At 46.7% G+C, this 19,778-nt stretch overlaps 1 protein-coding gene across 4 annotated transcripts; it reads left to right on the top strand.

Moving 5' to 3' along the window:
- The first annotated feature begins 7,227 nt into the window (after positions 1-7,227).
- Positions 7,228-17,858, top strand: DCTN3 (dynactin subunit 3). 4 transcript variants are annotated; one of them, XM_074952251.1, is made up of 7 exons: positions 7,228-7,788; positions 8,950-9,033; positions 9,595-9,675; positions 13,386-13,444; positions 13,750-13,847; positions 14,536-14,678; positions 17,739-17,858. In XM_074952251.1, exons 1-5 carry the CDS (start codon positions 7,773-7,775, stop codon positions 13,768-13,770), a joined length of 261 nt encoding a protein of 86 aa, XP_074808352.1. In that variant the 5' UTR covers positions 7,228-7,772; the 3' UTR covers positions 13,771-13,847; positions 14,536-14,678; positions 17,739-17,858. The 4 variants fall into 4 exon arrangements, with proteins under 4 accessions (XP_074808352.1, XP_074808348.1, XP_074808350.1 ...); XM_074952250.1 differs by having other exon boundaries at positions 7,235-7,788; positions 14,532-14,678; XM_074952247.1 differs by lacking the exon at positions 13,750-13,847 and having other exon boundaries at positions 7,229-7,788; positions 14,532-14,678.
- Positions 17,859-19,778: the final 1,920 nt, after the last annotated feature.

The following is a 19,778-nucleotide window of genomic DNA, read 5'->3' as shown; positions in this document are numbered from 1 at the left end:
CTGGATATGAGTCAAGAGTGTGCCCTTGTTGCAAGAAGGCCAATGGCATTTTGGGATGTATAAGTAGGGGCATTGCCAGCAGATCGAGGGACGTGATCGTTCCCCTCTATTTGACATTGGTGAGGCCTCATCTGGAGTACTGTGTCCAGTTTTGGGCCCCACACTACAAGAAGGATGTGGAAAAATTGGAGAGAGTCCAGCAAAGGGCAACAAAAATGATTAGGGGTCTGGAACACATGACTTATGAGGAGAGGCTGAGGGAACTGGGATTGTTTAGTCTGCAGAAGAGAAGAATGAGGGGGGATTTGATAGCTGCTTTCAACTACCTGAGAGGGGGTTCCAAAGAGGATTGTTCTAGACTGTTCTCAGTGGTAGAAGATGACAGGACAAGGAGTTATGGTCTCAAGTTGCAGTGGGGGAGGTTTAGGTTGGATATTAGGAAAAACTTTTTCACTAGGAGGGTGATGAAACATTGGAATGCGTTACCTAGGGAGGTGGTAGAATCTCCTTCCTTAGAAGTTTTTAAGGTCAGGCTTGACAAAGCCTTGGCTGGGATGATTTAATTGGGGATTGGTCCTGCTTTGAGCAGGGGGTTGGACTAGATGACCTCCTGAGGTCCCTTCCAACCCTGATATTCTATGATTCTATGACAAATTGGAGAGAGGCCAGAGGAGAGCAACATAAATGATTTAGAAAACATAAAAGATTTAGAAAACCTGACCGCTGAGGAAAGATTAAAAAATCTAGATATTTAGTCTTGAGAAAAGAAGACTGAGCGGGGACCAGATAAGAGTCTGCAGGTATGTGAAAGGCTGCTGTACAGAGGATGGTGATCAGTTGTTCTCCATGTCCTCTGAAGGTAAGACAAGAAGCAATGGGCTTAATCTGCAGCAAGGGTGATTTAGGTTAGATATTACAAAAAGCTTCTAATTAAGGATAGTTAAAACTCTGGAACAGGTGTCCAAGGGAGGTGGTGGAATCTCTGTCATTGAAGGTTTTTAAGACCAGGCTGGACGAGCTCCTGTCAGGGCTGGTCTAGGTTTACTTGGCCCTGCCTAAGGGCAGGGGGTGGGACTAGATAAGCTCTCGAGGTCCCTTCCAGCCCGACATTTGTGTGATTATGGGGAATATTGTAACACAGAAAGAAAAGGAGTACTTGTGGCACCTTAGAGACTAACATATTTATTTGAGCATAAGCTTTCGTGAGCTACAGCTCATGAAGTGAGCTGTAGCTCACGAAAGCTTATGCTCAAATAAATTTGTTAGTCTATATGGTGCCACAAGTACTCCTTTTCTTTTTGCGAATACAGACTAACATCGCTGCTACACTGAAACCTAATATTCCCCATGTCATTGTGACTGATGGTTGTTATAGAATCATTATTTATTCCTTTACAATTTATTTGGAAGTTATTTACAGCAGAGCCTGTGGGAGACAATTTCCAGCCATTCAAAAAGCGACCATGACCCTTGCCCAGGGAGCTCACAATCACAGGACAGACTGACAAGGGGACAGAGGTTGGGGAAGGAGAACAATAAATAGGGATTTTTTTATACAATCAGCTTGAGTCAGTATAAGGAGCGTGGCAGGAATGGGTCTTTAAGAGGGACTAATCAAGGACTGGGCAGGGGCCTTACGGGAATCTCAGGGAGGTTGTACGGTGGCTAGGGGGTTAATTAATTAATTGTACAACACTTTGATGCTGTAACATGCTCAGTGTTATTATTAATTGTATTATAACAGATGGGGTTCCAAATACGCCATCTCCTGGATAGCCCTTCTAAAACTAGTTTGCACAGGCCACTGTGGGAAGCTCCACTCTGCAGGGCACCTGTATTTACTTTCCTTTTGAATTCTGCACTGTGAGTTCAGGTGGGGTTACCACCTTTAAGGCTGGTTTTCAGGACAAAATCATTGTGTCCCATAGCATTGTGTTACATGACACCATGATAACATTGCATTGTGTCATGACACAGTTTTCAGCTCAATACACTACCCTGACATACTGTTGTGCTTACAATCCCCTATGAGGACAGGACCTCATCTCCAAAGCAATTCTGGACGTGAATCAAGGCAGCCCTATCAAAGTCAGGACTCTCCAGTGATATTCGGGGTGGGTGGTTCCCTAAATGCTGGACTTATTGCTGCGGTTCTCAACCTTTCAGACTCCTGTACCCCTCTGAGGAGGCTGAAGCCTGAGCCCTGCCACTTGGGGTTGGGCCCGAGCCACCCTGTCTGGGGCTGAAGCATGTAACTAGCTGTGCGGGCCCCCCTGTGATGTGGAGCCTTGGGCAATTGCCCTACTTGCCACCCCTGAACACTGGCCCTGCACTTGCAACCCCCTAAACCCATCCCGCAACCCCCGCGGGTCACGACCCCCAGGTTGAGAAACACTAATGTAGATGAGTTAACTTGCCAACTGGAAGACCTCTGCACCCCCGAGGGGTACATGTACCCCTGGTTGAGAACCTCTGACATGTTCTATGCATATTACAAGCCTCGTCTGAGAATGCTGTGTGGCCATTGCTGAGCTTTCCCAGTGCTTAGCTCTGACAGTGGGACTGTTAATTCCATCTATTCACTGTGCTTTTATTTGCATCTTTAGCCAGGGATGAGACGACATCAGCATCCTGATCCAAAGACTTTGTTGTTCCAGAGGACAAGTCCTAAAGGTCGACAGTGCACCGGCGACCACGTGTAGTTCAAGCAGAACCTGTTGCTCCTTTGGTTGGAGGCATCACAATGCCATGATTCCTCATGATGGAAGCCCTTAAATGACAGTTCAAAGGGCAGAAGTCATGGAGCCTGGGGGCAGTTTATTCATTGACAGGTTAGATAGCATGCTTTGCTCCATGATATCGGGGAGACCACAACTCCCAACATACGATGCTCTGTGTCTTGCACCATGGGGGTGAAGGATTCTAGCGTGCCATCCTGCACCCTAAGCCAAGTGGCCTCCAAAGACAGCAGCTCCCTGCACCTTGTAGCCCATGGGGCTAGCCTGGTAGCTTGCTATATTATATCATCTCTTTTTCTTTATTGGTTTGATTGATTATATTGTTTTGACTGATGTTTTTGTGCTGAATAATTTCAGTAAATATTACTTCATTTTATTTGGCTGTAATGCAAGGAAATTACAGGCCTATATCCTGTATAATTAGCAAGAGCAAATTACCATGAGTGTTTGTAATCTTTGGCACCGATAAATGGCCTACCAGTTACCCCTTTTTAACTTTGGGGAACTGAATGTGTTTAACAGAATTCTGGAACATACTGGTAACCACAGGGTACAGCGCAAGAACATGGAAGTAACAGCTCAGATCAAAGTTCGCGGTTATGAGAATGAGATAATCAGGATCAATACGTAAGAATATATCCTATAGAGTAAGTAAATTCTATCCTAAGATTTATCTGGGTGAGGAAATTAGATTGGGCATGGAAGGTTGGGCACGGATATCAATATTCAGGATCGTGCCAGGACCCTATACGAGGGCGAACCACCCTGTGGAGAGGATTCTTTTTAGAACATAAGAACAAAAGAACAGCCATACTGGGTCAGACCAAAGGTCTGTCTAGCCCAGTATCCTGTCTTCTGACAGTGGCCAATGCCAGGTGCCCCAGAGGGAATGAACAGAACGGTAATCATCAAGTGATCCATCCCCTGTTGCCCATTCCCAGCTTCTGGCAAACAGAGGCTAAGGACACCATCCCTGCCCATCCTGGCTAATAGCCACTGATGGACCTATCCTCCTTGAACGTATCTAGTTCTTTTTTGAACCCTGTTATGGTCTTGGCCTTCACAACATCCTCTGGCAAGGAGTTCCACAGGTTGACTGTGCGTTGTGTGAAAACATACTTCCTGTTGTTTTAAACCAGCTGCCTATTAATTTCATTTAGTGACCCCTAATTCTTGTGATATGAGAAGGAGTAAATAACACTTCCTTATTTACTTTCTCCACACCAGTCATGATTTTATAGCCCTCTATCATATCCCCCCTTTGTCATCTCTTTTCCATGCTGAAAAGTCCCAGTCTTATTAATCTCTCCTCATATGGCAGCCGTTCCATACCCCTAATCATTTTTGTTGCCCTTTTCTGAACCTTTTCCAATTCCAATATACCTTTTTTGAGATGGGGCAACCACATCTGCACGCACTATTCAAGATGTGGACGTACCACGGATTTATATAGAGGCAATATGATATTTTCTGTCTTATTATCTAACCCTTTCTTCATGATTCCCAACATTCTGTTCACTGTTTTTTACTGCCGCTGCACATTGAGTCAATGTTTTCAGAGAACTATCCACAATGACTCCAAGATCTTTCTTGAGTGGTAACAGCTAATTTAGACCCCATCATTTTATATGTATAGTTGGGATTATGTTTTCCAGTGTGCATTACTTTGCATTTATCAACACTGAATTTCATCTGCCATTTTGTTGACCAGTCACCCAGTTTTGTGAGATCCTTTTGTAGTTCTTCGCAGTCTGCTTGGGACTTAACTATCTTGAGTAGTTTTGTATCATCTGCAAATTTTGCCACCTCACTGTTTACCCCTTTTCCAGATCATTTATGAATATGTTGAATAGGACTGGTCCCAGTACAGACCCCTGGGGGACACCACTACTTACCTCCCTCCATTCTGAAAATTGACCATTTATTCCTATCCTTTGTTTCCTATTTTTTAACCAGTTACTGATCCATGAGAGGACCTTTCCTCTTATACCATGACAGCTTACTTTGCTTAAGGGCCTTTGGTGAGGGACCTTGTCACAGGCTTTCTGAAAATCTAAGTACACTACATCCACTGGATCCCCCTTGTCCATATGCTTGTTGACCCCCTCAAAGAATTCTAATAGATTGGTGAAGCATGATTTCCCCTTTATAAAAAACATGATGACACTTCCCCAACAAATTATGTTCATCTATATGTCTGACAATTTTATTCTTTACTATAGTTTCTACCAGTTTGCCCAGTTCTGATGTCAGGTTTACCCAGTCTGTAATTTCCGGGATCACCTCTGGAGCCCTTTTTAAAAATTGGCATCACATTAGCTGTCCTCCATCCATTTGGTACAGAAGCTGATTTAAATGATAGGTTATAAACTATAGTTAGTAATTCTGCAATTTCACATTTGAGTTCCTTCAGAACTCTTGGCTGATACCATCTGGTCCTGGTGACTTATTACTGTTTAATCAATTTGTTCCAAAACCACCTCTAATGACACCTCAATCTGGGATAGTTCCTCAGATCTGTCACCTAAGAAGAATGGCTCAGGTTTGGGAATCTCCATCACATCCTCAGCTGTGAAGACCAATGCAGAGAATTTATTTAGTTTCTCCACAATGGCCTTATCATCCTTGATTGCTCCTTTAGCATCTTGATCGTCCACTGGTTGTTTAGGAGGCTTCCTGCTTCGGATGTACTTAAAAAAAAAATTGCTATAACTTTCTGAGTCTTTGGCTAGCTGTTCTTCAAATTCTTTTTTGGCCTTCCTAGCTGTATTTTTACATTTCACTTGCCAGAGTTTATGCTCCTTTCTATTTTCCTCACTAGGATTTAACTTCCACTTTCTAAAGGATGCCTTTTTGCCTCTCACTGCATCTTTTACTTTGTTTAGCCACGGTGACACTCTTTTGGTTCTCTTATTATGTTGTTTTTTCATTTGGGCTACCCATTTAAGTTGAGCCTCTATTACGGTGTCTTTAAAAAGTTTCCACGCAGCTTGCAGGGATTTCACTTTTTGCCCTGTACCTTTTTAATTTCTTTTTAAGTCACTACCTCATTTTTGAGTCGTCCCCCTTTCTCAAATTAAATGCTACCGTGGCGGGCCGCTGCGGTGTTTTCCCCGCCACGGGGATGTTACGTTCAGTTATGTTATGGTCACTATTACCAAGCGGTCCAGCTGTAGCCGCCTCTTGGACCTGACCCTGTGCTCCGCTTAGGAGGCAGTCAAGCACTGCCTCTCCTCTGGTGGGCCCCGGGGCTAGCTGCGCCAAGGAGCAACTTCTGCTGCTGCAGCCCGCCCTGAGGTGACCTGCACCCAGGCAAGGTGGGGAGAGCGGAAATCCCCCCGCCGCCAGCCAGGGTTTTATCGCAACGGCGCCTGCCAGCTCCCGGAGCCTTTCGCAGCCCCTGGCCCCCGCCGGGCCCGCATGCGGCCGGTGACGGATCCCGACGCCTGTACGCGGCCGGAATTACTGGCCCCGCCGCGTCTGCGCTTCGCTTTGGCTCCGCGAAGGCTCCGACTTCGTTCGACTCCACGCCTCCTTCCCCGGCTCCGGGGCCTGCGGCGGGGCCACGAGCCGCCGCGCCGCCGGGCCGCTCGCGGGGAGCCCTGAGGAGCTCAGCCCCGGGACGGGGGGAGCCCTCGGCCCCACAGGCGCTGGGCTGACAGGAGCGCGCCCCGCCCGGGCCCAGCACAGCCCCGGGGCGCGGAGCTCAGCGCCGCAGGGGAACCCGGTCTGACAGCGCAGGGCAGGCCCGGGACGCTGTCGCCATGGCAACACTGGGAGCAGGGCATGCTGGGACTGATCATCTCCATGGCAACACTCGGAGCTGGGGGAGCAGGGCATGCTGGGACAGATCGTCGGATTTAACCGCCCCCGCCTTGGCCTGTCAATTCTGGAGAGGCCGCTTTCGATTGGCTCCTGTCACGGAGGAGTCCCGCCCCCGCTGCCGGCCGGCCGGGTGTGGGCAAGATGGCGGCGGTCGGGGCGCTGCAGGACCGGGTGGAGGCGCTGGAGCGGCGGGTGTTCGGGGCCGGGGCCGGGGCCGGGGCGGGCCCCTCGGCACCCGCCCCCCGGCCTGTGTGTGACCCCCGCAGCGGGGCCCAGGCGGGGGCGGCTCCCCCCACCGGGGGACCATCCAGGGCCCCAGGGCTGGGCCCGCGCGGACCCTGCGGCTCGGGGCTTCGCGCCGCTCCAGGGGCGGGTGGCTCCAGCCTCCGCATTGCCCGGCAGCAGCGCCGGGGGCTCGTGGGGGAGGCGGGGATTGGGCCCGGGGGAGGGGGCGGGAATCGGCCCTGGGGGGGGGCTGGGCGGGGATTGGGCCCGGGGGGGCGCCAAGCTTTGGCTGTTGGTTCCTTCAGCAGCGAGGCCATGCCCCCCCCCCCCCCCGGCTGCGGGTTCTTCTCCAGCGGCCTTGCTCGCTCCACTCCTGCCCCGAGCGATGCTCCCCGGCCGGCAGAGCGCTCCCGGGCCGGGGGGGCCGGGCCGGGCCGGGGGGGCAGGCCCTGCACGGCGGGCAGGACTAGTGCGGGACCTTTTGTCCCAGTGCCCCGACGGGCTGCCTGGCTCGGGGCTGCTTCATTTACTTCTGAATTGCCGCCCCCTCTGGGGTACAACACGGGCTCTGTTTAGCAGCCCCTCATAACGTCACGTGACCATTCGGGCAGCTCCTTGAAATATGCTGCCTGTGAATGTTAGTAACTGAAACCGTTTTAAATAGGTTTCAGAGCAGCAGCCGTGTTAGTCTGTGTTCGCAAAAAGAACAGGAGGACTTGTGGCACCTTAGAGACTAACCAATTTATATGAGCATAAGCTTTCGTGAGCTACAGCTCACTTCATCGGATGCATTCATCCGTTTTAAATAGATATTTTCTCTCCTGTCACTGCTGGTCTGTTCCTGACAGTTTAGTTGTGGGATCATAGAAGTGTCACTTAATCCCTGTTTGGTTTATACCATCTCTTACCTTCTAGGCAGCAGATGGTTTGGTGAAAGTTCAGGTGGCTTTGGGGAACATTGCAAGCAAAAGAGAGGAGATTAAAATGTTGTATAAGAAAAGTAAGTATTCATCCAGCATTTGTGTGTTGTGGCTTTTTACCTCCAGGATTTAGATCCAAATTGTATTTTATGTGGTGGTCTTGTTGGGTGGCCTGTCTGAGATCATTTGAGGTGTGTTTTGCAGTGGGTTTAAAAACAACCTTCCTTTGCCTCCCAAGGAGCTAATTATGACTGAGTAGACAAGCTTGTGTCTCTCTTGAGTGGGGTGTACCTTGTGAGAGTAAGGCATCTACTTTGGTTTCTGTTCCATTATCAGAGATCTAAAACCTAAGGTTTCAGCTTTATTCCTTCCCTAGGACTGTGCATTCTACCCACTGTGATCAGATCCCCCTAGAAATTTGCAGCCCATCAGGCCTGGTGTCATCAGCAAGGGGTAGTACATGTTCAGTGTATGTCTACCTGTAGAAAATCATGGGCTTTGACTTCTCACTGGTATTGGAGCTTATTACTCCCCGCTGTGTCTATCAAGGACAACTCTGATTGCAAGCAACCTTGGGATTTTTGTATCAGAGGAGAGATGTCGCAGAAACGGCATGCTGTGCCTGGAGAGGACGTAGTGGTGCCACTTCAGCACACCCTCGGCCAGCTTCAGAAAGCAAGACTTGCGTGTGTAAAGGAAAGACATTTCAGAGGGCAGGAGAAGTAGCAGGCCACATGATGGAAAGGGAGCACTCTGTGCCTTCCCTTTAAAGAATGAACTGTGACCTCTGCAGTTGAATTTAAAATTGTCTAATGTAATACTTAGCAGGTTAGTGGACCTTGTGTAAATAATGGGTGCCTATTGGTGTTGGGCCATGTGTGTACACACTTCTTTAAAATAAAATCAAACAAGGAAACTTACAGGCTTGGTGCAGCAGCGACTTTGTACTGTTGAGTCAACAGCCATTCCTCTCCGATCCCCCACTGAGGATGCCTCTGCATCTTTGTACATCCGGATTGTTGTCTAAACTAGTTAGTCAGCTCAGATTTGTAAGCTCTTTGAGGCAGAGTATGTCATTCAGGTGGTCTGTAAAATGCTGTGAAAGTTCATGGTACCGTAGAAATAATATAGCTGCTGATTTTTCTTAGCAAAATCTTGTTGTAAGTAGGAAGTTGCGACTGGCAGTACTTCCAGAACTAATCACTTCTCTCTCCCTCCCTGTAACCTACTTCTGATCTTAGTTGAAGATTTAATAAAATACCTGGATCCTCAGTACATTGATCGAATTGTTCCCGATGCCATGAAACTGCAGTTCATCTTAACAGGCACGTCATGAAATGAAAGGAGTATGCTCATTCCCCAAAAGCTCTCAAGACAAGCAGGGTGAGGGAGATCATAATTGAATGCACCTTTCCATCTCTCTTTTAATCATGGGCTTAGGGCAGAAATGCCTCATTTGGCTTCTCATCTTTCCCTGTAAACTGGCCAATGCTTCAGTAAAAGATCAGAACTGGAGAAACTACAGTATGAATTGTACAGGGAAGAACAAGCCTGGTTCAGTCCCCAGTCTCTGGCACCCTGGCAAGCACTTGGAATGCAACTGGCACCGCGGAGCTAGTTCCTGCATGAGGAGTGCTTTTCTTGCTTTTCTTGCTACCAAAGGCCTTCCCTGAATGAGTAATGGACCTTGACTCTCTCTGAGTCTGTCTAGCCTTTGGTCAGAAGCTTTGGGGGACGGAGGGGGGGGGGAGTGGAGAAGGGGTGTGTGGAATTGTTGCCCTAGTCTAGCAACTGTTATGGTAACAAAACTGCTCTTATGAACACTGAAGTGTATATACTGTGATGTTTAAGTATTGAACTTCTAACCCTGCTCTGCTCTCTGACAGGGGACCTGAGTCGCCTCTCTCCTGTGGTAGGCATGTGTAAGTCTATTGTCTCCAGTGGCGTTGTCCCCGATTCTTATTGGTGTAAGTGAGGGAGGGTCGGAACGAGGTTGACTTTTAATGGGGCTCAACAACTGAGCCAATGAAAGAGTAAAAAACGTGCTTTTTCCATTGCTAGCTCAGTGAGGCACATCCTGGCTTCTGCTCATGGTTCTTCCCTTTATGTACTGTGTGCTGCCTTTGAGCTTCTGTTTCCCTATCTGATAATACCTACCCCAGAAAAGGGTGGGGGATGTTTGCGAAAGGCACAGAGGTCCTTGGTTGGTTGGAAGGTGCGATAGTAACCCACAGTATCATTGTGGTTAAGTTTTTCTGCTGCATGTAGGTTTGATTGCCTTATGAGAAGGGAAAGCTGAACCAGCCCAATTAATCAACTTATTTTTTCTCAAAAAGAAAAGGAGTACTTGTGGCACCTTAGAGACTAACCAATTTATTTGAGCATAAGCTTTCGTGAGCTACAGCTCACTTCATCGGATGGATCGGATCCGATGAAGTGAGCTGTAGCTCACGAAAGCTTATGCTCAAATAAATTGGTTAGTCTCTAAGGTGCCACAAGTACTCCTTTTCTTTTTGCGAATACAGACTAACACGGCTGTTACTCTGAAACCTGTTATTTTTTCTCATCTGTGGAAAGCTGAAATAGTGTTTGACTTAAACTTCTCCTTCTCTGTCTTTTAAACCAGAGGAGCAGTTTATTCTTTCCCAAGCCGCCCTTCTGGAACAGGTGAACAACCTCCAGCCGTTCTTGGATGGTGCACACATAGAATCATCATAGAATATCAGGGTTGGAAGGGACCTCAGGAGATCATCTAGTCCAACCCCCTGCTCAAAGCAGGACCAATCCCCAACTAAATCATCCTAGCCAGGACTTTGTCAAGCCTGACCTTAAAAACTTCTAAGGAAGGAGATTCCACCATCTCCCTAGGTAACGCATTCCAATGTTTCATCACCCTCCTAGTGAAAAAGTTTTTCCTAATATCCAACCTAAACCTCCCCCACTGCAACTTGAGACCGTTGCTCCTCGTTCTGTCATCTGGTACCACTGAGAACAGTCTAGATCCATCCTCTTTGGAACCCCCTTTCATGTAGTTGAAAGCAGCTATCAAATCCCCCCTCATTCTTCTCTTCTGCAGACTAAACAATCCCAGTTCCCTCAGCCTCTCCTCATAAGTCATGTGTTCCAGACCCCTAATCATTTTTGTTGCCCTCTGCTGGACTCTTTCCAATTTTTCCACATCCTTTTTGTAGTGTGGGGCCCAAAACTGGACACAGTACTCCAGATGAGGCCTCACCGATGTCAAATAGAGGGGAACAATCACATCCCTCGATCTGCTGGCAATGCCCCTACTTATACAGCCCAAAATGCCATTGGCCTTCTTGGCAACAATGGCACACTGTTGACTCATATCCAGCTTCTCATCCACTGTAACCCCTAAGTCCTTTTCTGCTGAACTGCTGCCTAGCCATTCGATCCCTAGTCTGTAGAGGTGCATGAGATTCTTCCGTCCTAAGTGCAGGACTCTGCACTTGTCCTTGTTGAACCTCATCAGATTTCTTTTGGCCCAATCCCCCAATTTGTCTAGGGCCCTCTGTATCCTATCCCTACCCTCCAGCGTATCTACCTCTCCTCCCAGTTTAGTGTCATCTGCAAACTTGCTGAGGGTGCAATCCACACCATCCTCCAGATCATTTATGAAGATATTGAACAAAACCGGCCCCAGGACCGACCCTTGGGGCACTCCGCTTGATATCAGCTGCTAACTAGACATGGCGCCATTGATCACTACCCGTTGAGCCCGACAATCTAGCCAACTTTCTATCCACCTTATAGTCCATCCAGCCCATACTATTTTAACTTACTGGCAAGAATACTGTGGGAGACCGTGTCAAAAGCTTTGCTAAAGTCAAGGAACAACAGGTCCACTGCTTTCCCCTCATCCACAGAGCCAGTTATCTCATCATAGAAGGCAATTAGATTAGTCAGGCATGACTTGCTCTGTGAATCCATGCTGACTGTTCCTGATCACTTTCCTCTCGTGTAAGTGCTTCAGGATTGATTCCTTGAGGACCCGCTCCATGATTTTTCCAGGGACTGAGGTGAGGCTGACTGGCCTGTATTTCCCAGGATCCTCCTCCTTCCCTTTTTTAAAGATGGGCACTACATTAGCCTTTTTCCAGTTGTCCAGGACCTCCCCCGATCGCCATTAGTTTTCAAAGATAATGGCCAATGGCTCTGCAATCATATCCGCCAATTCCTTTAACACTCTCGGATGCAGCACATCCAGCCCCATGGCCTTGTGCTCGTCCAACTTTTCTAAGTAGTCCCTAACCACTTCTTTCTCCACAGAGGACTGGTCACCTCCTCCCCATACTGTGCTGCCCAGTGCAGCAGTCTGAGAGCTGACCTTGTTCGCGAAGACAGAGGCAAAAAAAGCATTGAGTACATTAGTTTTTTCCACATCCTCTGTCACTAGGTTGCCTCCCCCATTCAGTAAGGGGCCCACACTTTCCTTGACTTTCTTCTTGTTGCTAACATACTTGAAGAAACCCTTCTTGTTACTTTTAACATCTCTTGCTAGCTGCACCTCCAGGTGTGATTTGGCCTTCTGGATTTCACTCCTGCATGCCCGAGCAATATTTTTATACTCTTCCCTGGTCATTTGTCCAATCTTCCACTTCTTGTAAGCTCCTTTTTTGTGTTTAAGATCAGCAAGGATTTCACTGTTAAGCCAAGCTGGTCGCCTGCCACATCAAAGGTAACACATGCTCATCTGCAAGCTGCCTTTTCATAGCTGGTGTCTTGATGTTAGCAAAGACCAGTGGCCTCTCTTTCGTTACCTTTCGTGCTGAGAAGAGTGTGGAAATGCTGTTTTTAAAAGTTCTCTAGCTGTCTGCCTCAACTAACTGGAAACCATTGTAAGAGTTTCCAGCTCTGAAGAGTTTGCAGTCTAAGAAGGCTAAAGCAGTGCAGCAGCATGCAGAACAAATGCAGAATGTGGCATGGCTGTCCTCTTCAGCAACATGGGCTTGAATGTATTCTCCTGGCTATGATACTCCCACTGTACAGGAAGGATGAATTTCAGTGACCCCAGAGCCATGTTATACTTGCTGGACTGTTAAATATTCCTGAGATGCTGGTCCAGTGAGCCAGTGTAATTATGAGGGAAAATGGAGGCCAACAGATACACACTTTAGAGAATCCTTAGAATCTTATAGGGAAAAACCTCAGTAGAAAGTCTCCATTCTAAGGGGTAGCTTCCTGTTCACTGAGTATCCCTGCCCCTTGCACGGTGAGGTCTCTCTAGTCTCCATGCAGTTGCTTATCAGTAATATTCACATATAGTAATCCAGTTGCATGCTTCATACAAGTCTCTTGGACATCTAATCCTCAGCTTGGGACCCATATCTCACAGCCCCAGAAGCAGCAGAGGGGTGACTTTGGAAAGTTGTTTTCAGTTGGTTCTGATCAGCGTGTACACAAACAACTAAAATGTTGGCATTTCACTTACTTTGCAGTAAAGTGGCAGTAACCAGTGGTGATATGGTTGCGAGCAGTATTTCTCTTCAGGGCATTCTGAGCTGTAATGTGCTTCCTCTGACAAAGAAGTGTATTAAATTAATCCCAATAGAAACACTTTAAATATGCTCTTACACAGTCGTCTCTACTTTGGTAACTGCAAATTTCCTGGATGTAAAAACTAAGTAATTTTTGTTTTGTTCTGTGTGCTTTGCAGCTGCTCCTGACCATGCTGCCAAACTGCAGGGACTTGCTCAAATCCACATACAGCAGCAGGTAGCATGAATACTTATCATGGTTAATCTTCAATGGGCAGGGATGGGGCCTTTTGTTAACCGTAGGTAATTCGTGGGCAAGGATGGGGTAATTAGTAGCACAGACTAGAGCCATTCTAGTTAAGATTATCAGTATTTTTTCTTTCCATTACATTGTTTTCAGTTTGTCCAAATCATGGAATTTGCCAGGAGTCACACGAGATCTCTGCTCAGGAACATCTCAGTGTACAAATAGCTTTGGGTGGCCTTTTTTAAAAACTGCAGTGGGGATACTAATGTCTAACTGCTAATTACCCCCAATACTAGGCCGAGATCCCGATGGCATAGTGAGGCAGTGTGGCCTCCTTCCGACGCAGAGAGGGAGAGATGACCACCACCCAACTACAGTCCCCTTCCCAGTTCAGGTGGGTGGGAATATGAACATCAGTTAAAATAAAATAAGCAGCTCAGTTTACAGTACTAGGTAAAGTGTCTGCCTCAAGGCCTAATCCATTGAGCATATTGTATCTGATTCCAAGGAGAGGAAGGAGCGTTTGCCCTGCCTTCCTTGAGAAGTCTTCACTGAGGCTGTGTTAGTGGTTAGTATATTTGGTTGCTTTTCTCTGACAGAGCTGTTCCAAAGTCACTGAGGTAAGAAGGATTTCTTGATGATGAATTGATTTCCTACTTCAGTGGAATTGTCACTGCAACTCTCTGGCTAAATGTGCATGATTGTCTCCTTCTGGTAGCTAGTCCACTTGGAGGATTCGAGCTGGCTTACTCAGCTAATAGAGTTAACCCCTTTTACTGAAGCAGTACAGGGGCTCTTGCAGCTGAAGGTCCTGGGTTCCATCCCTAGTGATGACAGAGGTGTCCACACACATACAGCCTCAGGTTAACCGCCGCACTCCCAGTGCATTATTGCAGCAGAGGTCCCAGACACACCAGAGGCAGCCTGACAACTGGTACCAAGGAAAACTCAAACGGGGATGATGGGGCAAGATTGTCTATCCAAACAAAGAAGAGAGAGGCACAGGCGTATTTGCAGTCTCCTGTTCTCTTTGGATGCTGAATGGTGTCTAATATCTGTTTTTTTCCACGTTTTCAAGGCAGTCAGAGTTTATTACAAGCAACAAGTCCAAGATAATGGAACACCGGATGTATCCACATCTACACACAGACATCAGGACCATGTTTGACGGCATGCTCCACGCAGCTAAAGAAATCATGGAGAAGAGCTACACCCCAGGAGAGATGTAAGAGGCTGAAATTGTGTATTAGACCTTTCTGTAGCTCTCCCCATTCCCTTACGCTGCTTCCCGCTATACCCTTGCGAGCCAATGAGATCTTGTTCATGCTTGCTAGGGCCTTTAGGGATGGGATTTTCAAAAGCTGTCAGCGCTGACCTGACACTGCTGCCATTGAAGTCCAGTGGGAGATTGCTCCCAGTGAAGTCTGTGGTCAGAGTTATGCCAGTGTGGAGCACTTCTGAAAATCTCACCCTAGGAGCTTGCTCACTGCTGTGCCCTGACAGTATCTGAACACTCTTAACATTACCAGGTGGAGGGCACTATACCAAGGAAATTGTTTAGGTTTTTACTTGTTCCTGGAAATGTATAATCTGGAGTTCCAAAGTCCTGCAACAGTTGGTCCCAGATGGCATCTAGAGGCCTGAGATGTCCCTTACAGGATAGCAAACATAATTACAGAGGCAGTGTGGTGTAGTGAATAAGGCATTGGATTGAGAGTCAGGAAAGCTGGGTTATATCCCCGACCCTGCCACTGACTTGCTTTGTGACCGTGGGTATGTCACTTAACCTCTTTATGCATTTATTGTTCCATTTGTACAACTGAGATGACAATATTTTGCTTTCTTTATCAAGTGCTTGGAAATCCTTGGATGGAAACACTGTATAAGTACATCTTAAAATACTACAAGTTAGTGGGATTTTGTTTTTAAACTTAACCTTCTCATCTCATCATGGAAACTTGATATTTAGATTCCTTAGCCTTGAAAGACCAATGTTCCCTCTAATTTTTTCCATCCATGTGCAGAATTAATTTTATGTGAACCAGTATGGAGGTGATGTGTGGTGGGGGTGAGGCCGAGGAGTTCAGAATGTGGGAGGAGGCTCAGGGCTGCGGCAGAGGGTTGGCGTGTAGGCCCTACCACTTGAATTCAAGTGGTTTACATAGCTAAGGTGTGCGACTCAGCACCTCACATGCAGAGTGGGATATTTTTCAAAAGCAGTCAGCATTGGCTTAACTCTGCTCCTGCTGAAGTTCTCCCATTGACTTCAGTGAAGGGGAGATAAGCAAACACCAAGTGCTTCTGGAAATCTTACCCAGAAACTTTAATCCTTCCTCAAATGCAGGTTTACTAACACAAATGGGAGTAATGGAATCAACTGTAATTTGAAAAGAACTTTGTGATGCCTCCTCCACTGAACCTGATTATTTAAAATAAATAAATAAGCCACACAACAACGCTGGTGTTTGCTTTTTATGTCTTTAACGATATCTGTATAGAAGTTTATAATATTTGCTGTTCTTTTAAACTAGAAAAGGAATTCTTGTGGCACCTTAGAGACTAACAAATTTATGCTCAAATAAATTTGTTTGTCTCTAAGGTGCCACAAGTCCTCCTTTTTCTTTTTGCCGATACAGACTAACACGGCTGCTACTCTGAAACTAGTTTAAACTAGCTTATCCTACCAAATCTTTTTCTTTTTGAAAACTCAGCTGTGTGCTATCACCTGCTCTTCCTAATGAAGCTGCATTTTGTCAAAGTTGCTCTGTTAACAGCTTGCTTGGTTGGGCATTCATACTTTTGATGTCAGGATGTGCTCAGGGACAGAGCATTGCTGGTGTAAAACCAGCAGAGGGAGCTAAATTACCGGCAATAGGTTCTTACTACAGATGGTCAATTTTCACATTTGGAAATTTGGAAAGCCTTTTTTCCTTGAAATGTTGACAAATAGGAATAAAATTGTAGAGAGTCTCAATTCCTTTCTCTCTCTTCTTCCTCCTCCTCCCCCCGCACCCCCAATGTTTTTTACTGGCTTGCATGCATTTGGTCTGTGGTGATATACGGAATTTTGCTTGATTATTTGATCGACATCTTTAAGACGGAGTGCATTCCCAACCAAATTGAAGGTAGCACACACTTTTGTGCTCGCACTGTTTGATATTGTTATATTTGAAAACTTTTGGTATCCGACGCAGTCATTTAAATGACACATACTCTTTGTGCTGGTAAAAAGTGGCAATAGTAGTTACAATTAAACTGCAGCTAGAGGTACAAAACCCTATAAACCTTGCTGTGTACACGTCTTTTTGCAGCTTTGAAAATAGGCTACAAGCTAAGCTTCCCCTAAGCTGCATGGCCATGCAGCAGGCTATCAAAGGCTGCGCAGGGGCACAGCCACAAGGGCCTGGAGAGGACAGAGGTAGGGGGTGGGTGGGGAGCAAGTTGGGGCAGGCGGGGCTGCGGTGAGGACAGGCGCTTCACTCCCCACCACAGCTCTGGGGCAGCCTGCACCCCAGCCCCTCATCTCTGGCTTCATGCCAGAGCCCACAGCCCCAGCTGGAGCCCTCACACCCTACACCCCAACCCTCTGCCCCAGCCCTGAGCCCTCTCCTGCATTCCAAACCCCTCGGCCCCATCCCCGCCCCACATCCCCTCCATATTGGTGCACATAACAAAATTCATTCTGCACATGGATGTAAAACATTAGAGGGCACATTGGTAAGGATACTAATAGCATTCTGCTCTTACATAGTACCTTTACAAATATCAGTATAGTTACTCCTCCTTACTGACTCTGTTCAAACAGGATGTCAGTGGCAGAGTCAGGGATATAACCTGAGTCAGCAGAATCCCTGTCCTCTACCCGACTGCTACACCATGTTGTCTTCGGTAATGTTGTTATGAACTTTTTAAGAAATATCAGAGAAGCATCTTTTCCTCTGCACTGTTTGATGCCCTTGACCAAAGGTGAATGATGAGATATTGATTTTTTCCTAACAAGAGTGTGATATCAACCCATTCAGTATTTTTATCCATCGTTTATACCACGCTAATCTCCGCATGAGCTCTTCATGGGAATATGAATTCATCTATATCATATTGTGAGATGAATTCAGCCATAAGGTATTGTATCCACTGTTTTTCTTTGACACCTAGGCACTCATACCACCATGAGGAACATAGGATGGATAGACTGATGGTCTATCTGTAACATTAGAAATGCCTTGTAAGACACTGCTTGTTGTCGGGTCTGGCCTCTGTTAATCTGCTCATATGTTAATTGCAGGTGCCACCAGTGATTCTGGCGAAATGTCACAGACATATGAACTTGGCAGAACAGAGGGGAGACCATCGCTGGAGACCATCGTTCTTTTCTTTTGCAGACTTTCCAGCTACTATTTCACAGGTAGAGCGCATCTGTCCACTCTGTGGATTCTCTTGCACTGCTTTCAAATGCCCTCATTCAAAAACCTTCTCAAGAACCAGTTCTCCAGTGATGGACCTACAGTGTTAGCCCACGAATTAAGGGTGGGTCGAGGGGCAGCCAGGTATGGAGAATATGCATTTTGATAAACTGCTCTGGCTAAATGAGTCATTGGAGTGGGGGACTGGACCCAGTGTCCCTGTGCCTCAGTGGGTCACAGCTGACAGTGCCAAATTCCGGACAAACCCCTGTGAAATAGGGCAGGCTCGCCCCAAACTGGTGGTGGCTCTCTTATTGGAGCATACCAAACCAGTAACAAAAGTAAACTTCTTCTGTCTCGCCACACTGGTCAACAAGAAGTCAAAAATGCAGTGTCCTCAGACACTCCAGCCCTTCACCACCCAGATACTGGATTCTATGATGAGTGGTTACTGAAGACCAATTTAATCAAACATAGGGTCCTTCTAATCTCAATAGATCAGCCACTTAGCCTGGTCAATATATACCTCAGATCTTACCCATAATCATGTTGATTCCAGTCCTTGAGTAACTAAAAACTAAAGTTTAATCATAAAAGAAGAAGAAAGTTGGCAATTATTTGTATGTATATGATTTATTAACCATTAACAAGTCCTTATATCAGGTTTGCAGCAGTGATGGAATAGACTGCTGGCTTGGAAAGTCTCTCTGGTAACTTCCAAAAAATTGGAAGGTCTTCAGTCCATAGTTCAAAATGCTCCTTTTAGTTGTAAATCCAGTCCAGAGAATCAGGGCAGGAAAGAGGCAAAATGGAGATAGCTCCAGGGTCTTTTATACCCTTTGCCACATGCCTGGAAATGTACTGTCTCTACTTGGGGAAAGGTACTGGCCTAAGATGGAGTCCAGGGTTACATGAGCATATCACATGTCCTTACATAGCTTGATGACTCTCGGGGTAGCCATTGCCCATATTCTTGCTGAGGTGTCCACAGGAAGAGCTATCTGGGTGGAGTGAGTTTCTTCTGTGTCCCATTGTGAGAGCTAAGTGTCCTTGATGTGCCATCAATAGATAGCTGTCTGGCCTTAATGTCTATTTTACCTGGTGGGTGTTACCTAGGAATACGATGCAGCCGATGAAATGAGCTTTAGCTCATGAAAGCTTATGCTCAAATAAATTTGTTAGTCACTAAGGTGCCACAAGTCCTCCTTTTTCTTTTTGCGAATACAGACTAACATGGCTGCTACTCTGAAATACGTATGTATGTTGCCAGTGCATAGCCAATATTCATAACTTCTGATACAAAAATGATACATGCGTATAAACAGGATCATCAGACTTAGCAAATCAGAATTTTTCCACTGACACCTTACATGCCCTACTTTGTAGAAGATTTGAGGCAAAATTGAGCAGGGGGTTGAACTAGATGACCTCCTGAGGTCCCTTCCAACCCTGATAGTCTATGATTCTATGAATATCAATGATATAAATGGTCATCTTATTACACAGCGTCACACCCAGGTCTCTCGCCTCCGAGGTAGACTCCCTAACCACTAGACTACAGACTCATTCTCACTCAGGCTTAGGTTACAGTTCAGCACATCTCCAAGGCAATCTCTCCCTCTGGGCAATGTAACTTGTGCCTCAAAGGGTTTTGCTGTGGGCATGGCTACACTCGAAAGGTCAAAGCTCTGCCATGGGAGTGCTCCCGCGGCAGTGCTTTGAAGTGCGAGTGTGGTCACACGCCAGTGCTGAGAGAGGGCTCCTGGTACTCCACCTCCCCGGGGGACATTGTTTTCACTGGCATGTTACAGCACTGTAACTTGCTGCGCTCAGGGGGGTGTTTTTTCACACCCCTGGGCGAGAATGTTGCAGCGCTGTAAAGTGCCAGTGTAGCCAGAGCCTGTATCTATGAGTATCTGCCT

The sequence above is a fragment of the Natator depressus genome, chromosome 5 (assembly GCF_965152275.1).
Source record: "Natator depressus isolate rNatDep1 chromosome 5, rNatDep2.hap1, whole genome shotgun sequence".
Classification (NCBI taxonomy): Eukaryota; Metazoa; Chordata; order Testudines; family Cheloniidae; genus Natator; species Natator depressus.
This window is presented reverse-complemented; position numbering and strand designations above follow the sequence as displayed.

Excerpts from the sequence above, each read along its gene's own strand:
- DCTN3 (XM_074952247.1), top strand. Across the intron at positions 9,034-9,594 it reads ACTGCAGTTCATCTTAACAG|GGGACCTGAGTCGCCTCTCT; the intron begins GCACGTCATGAA and ends GCTCTCTGACAG. Across the intron at positions 9,676-13,385 it reads TGTCCCCGATTCTTATTGGT|CTGCTCCTGACCATGCTGCC; the intron begins GTAAGTGAGGGA and ends TGTGCTTTGCAG.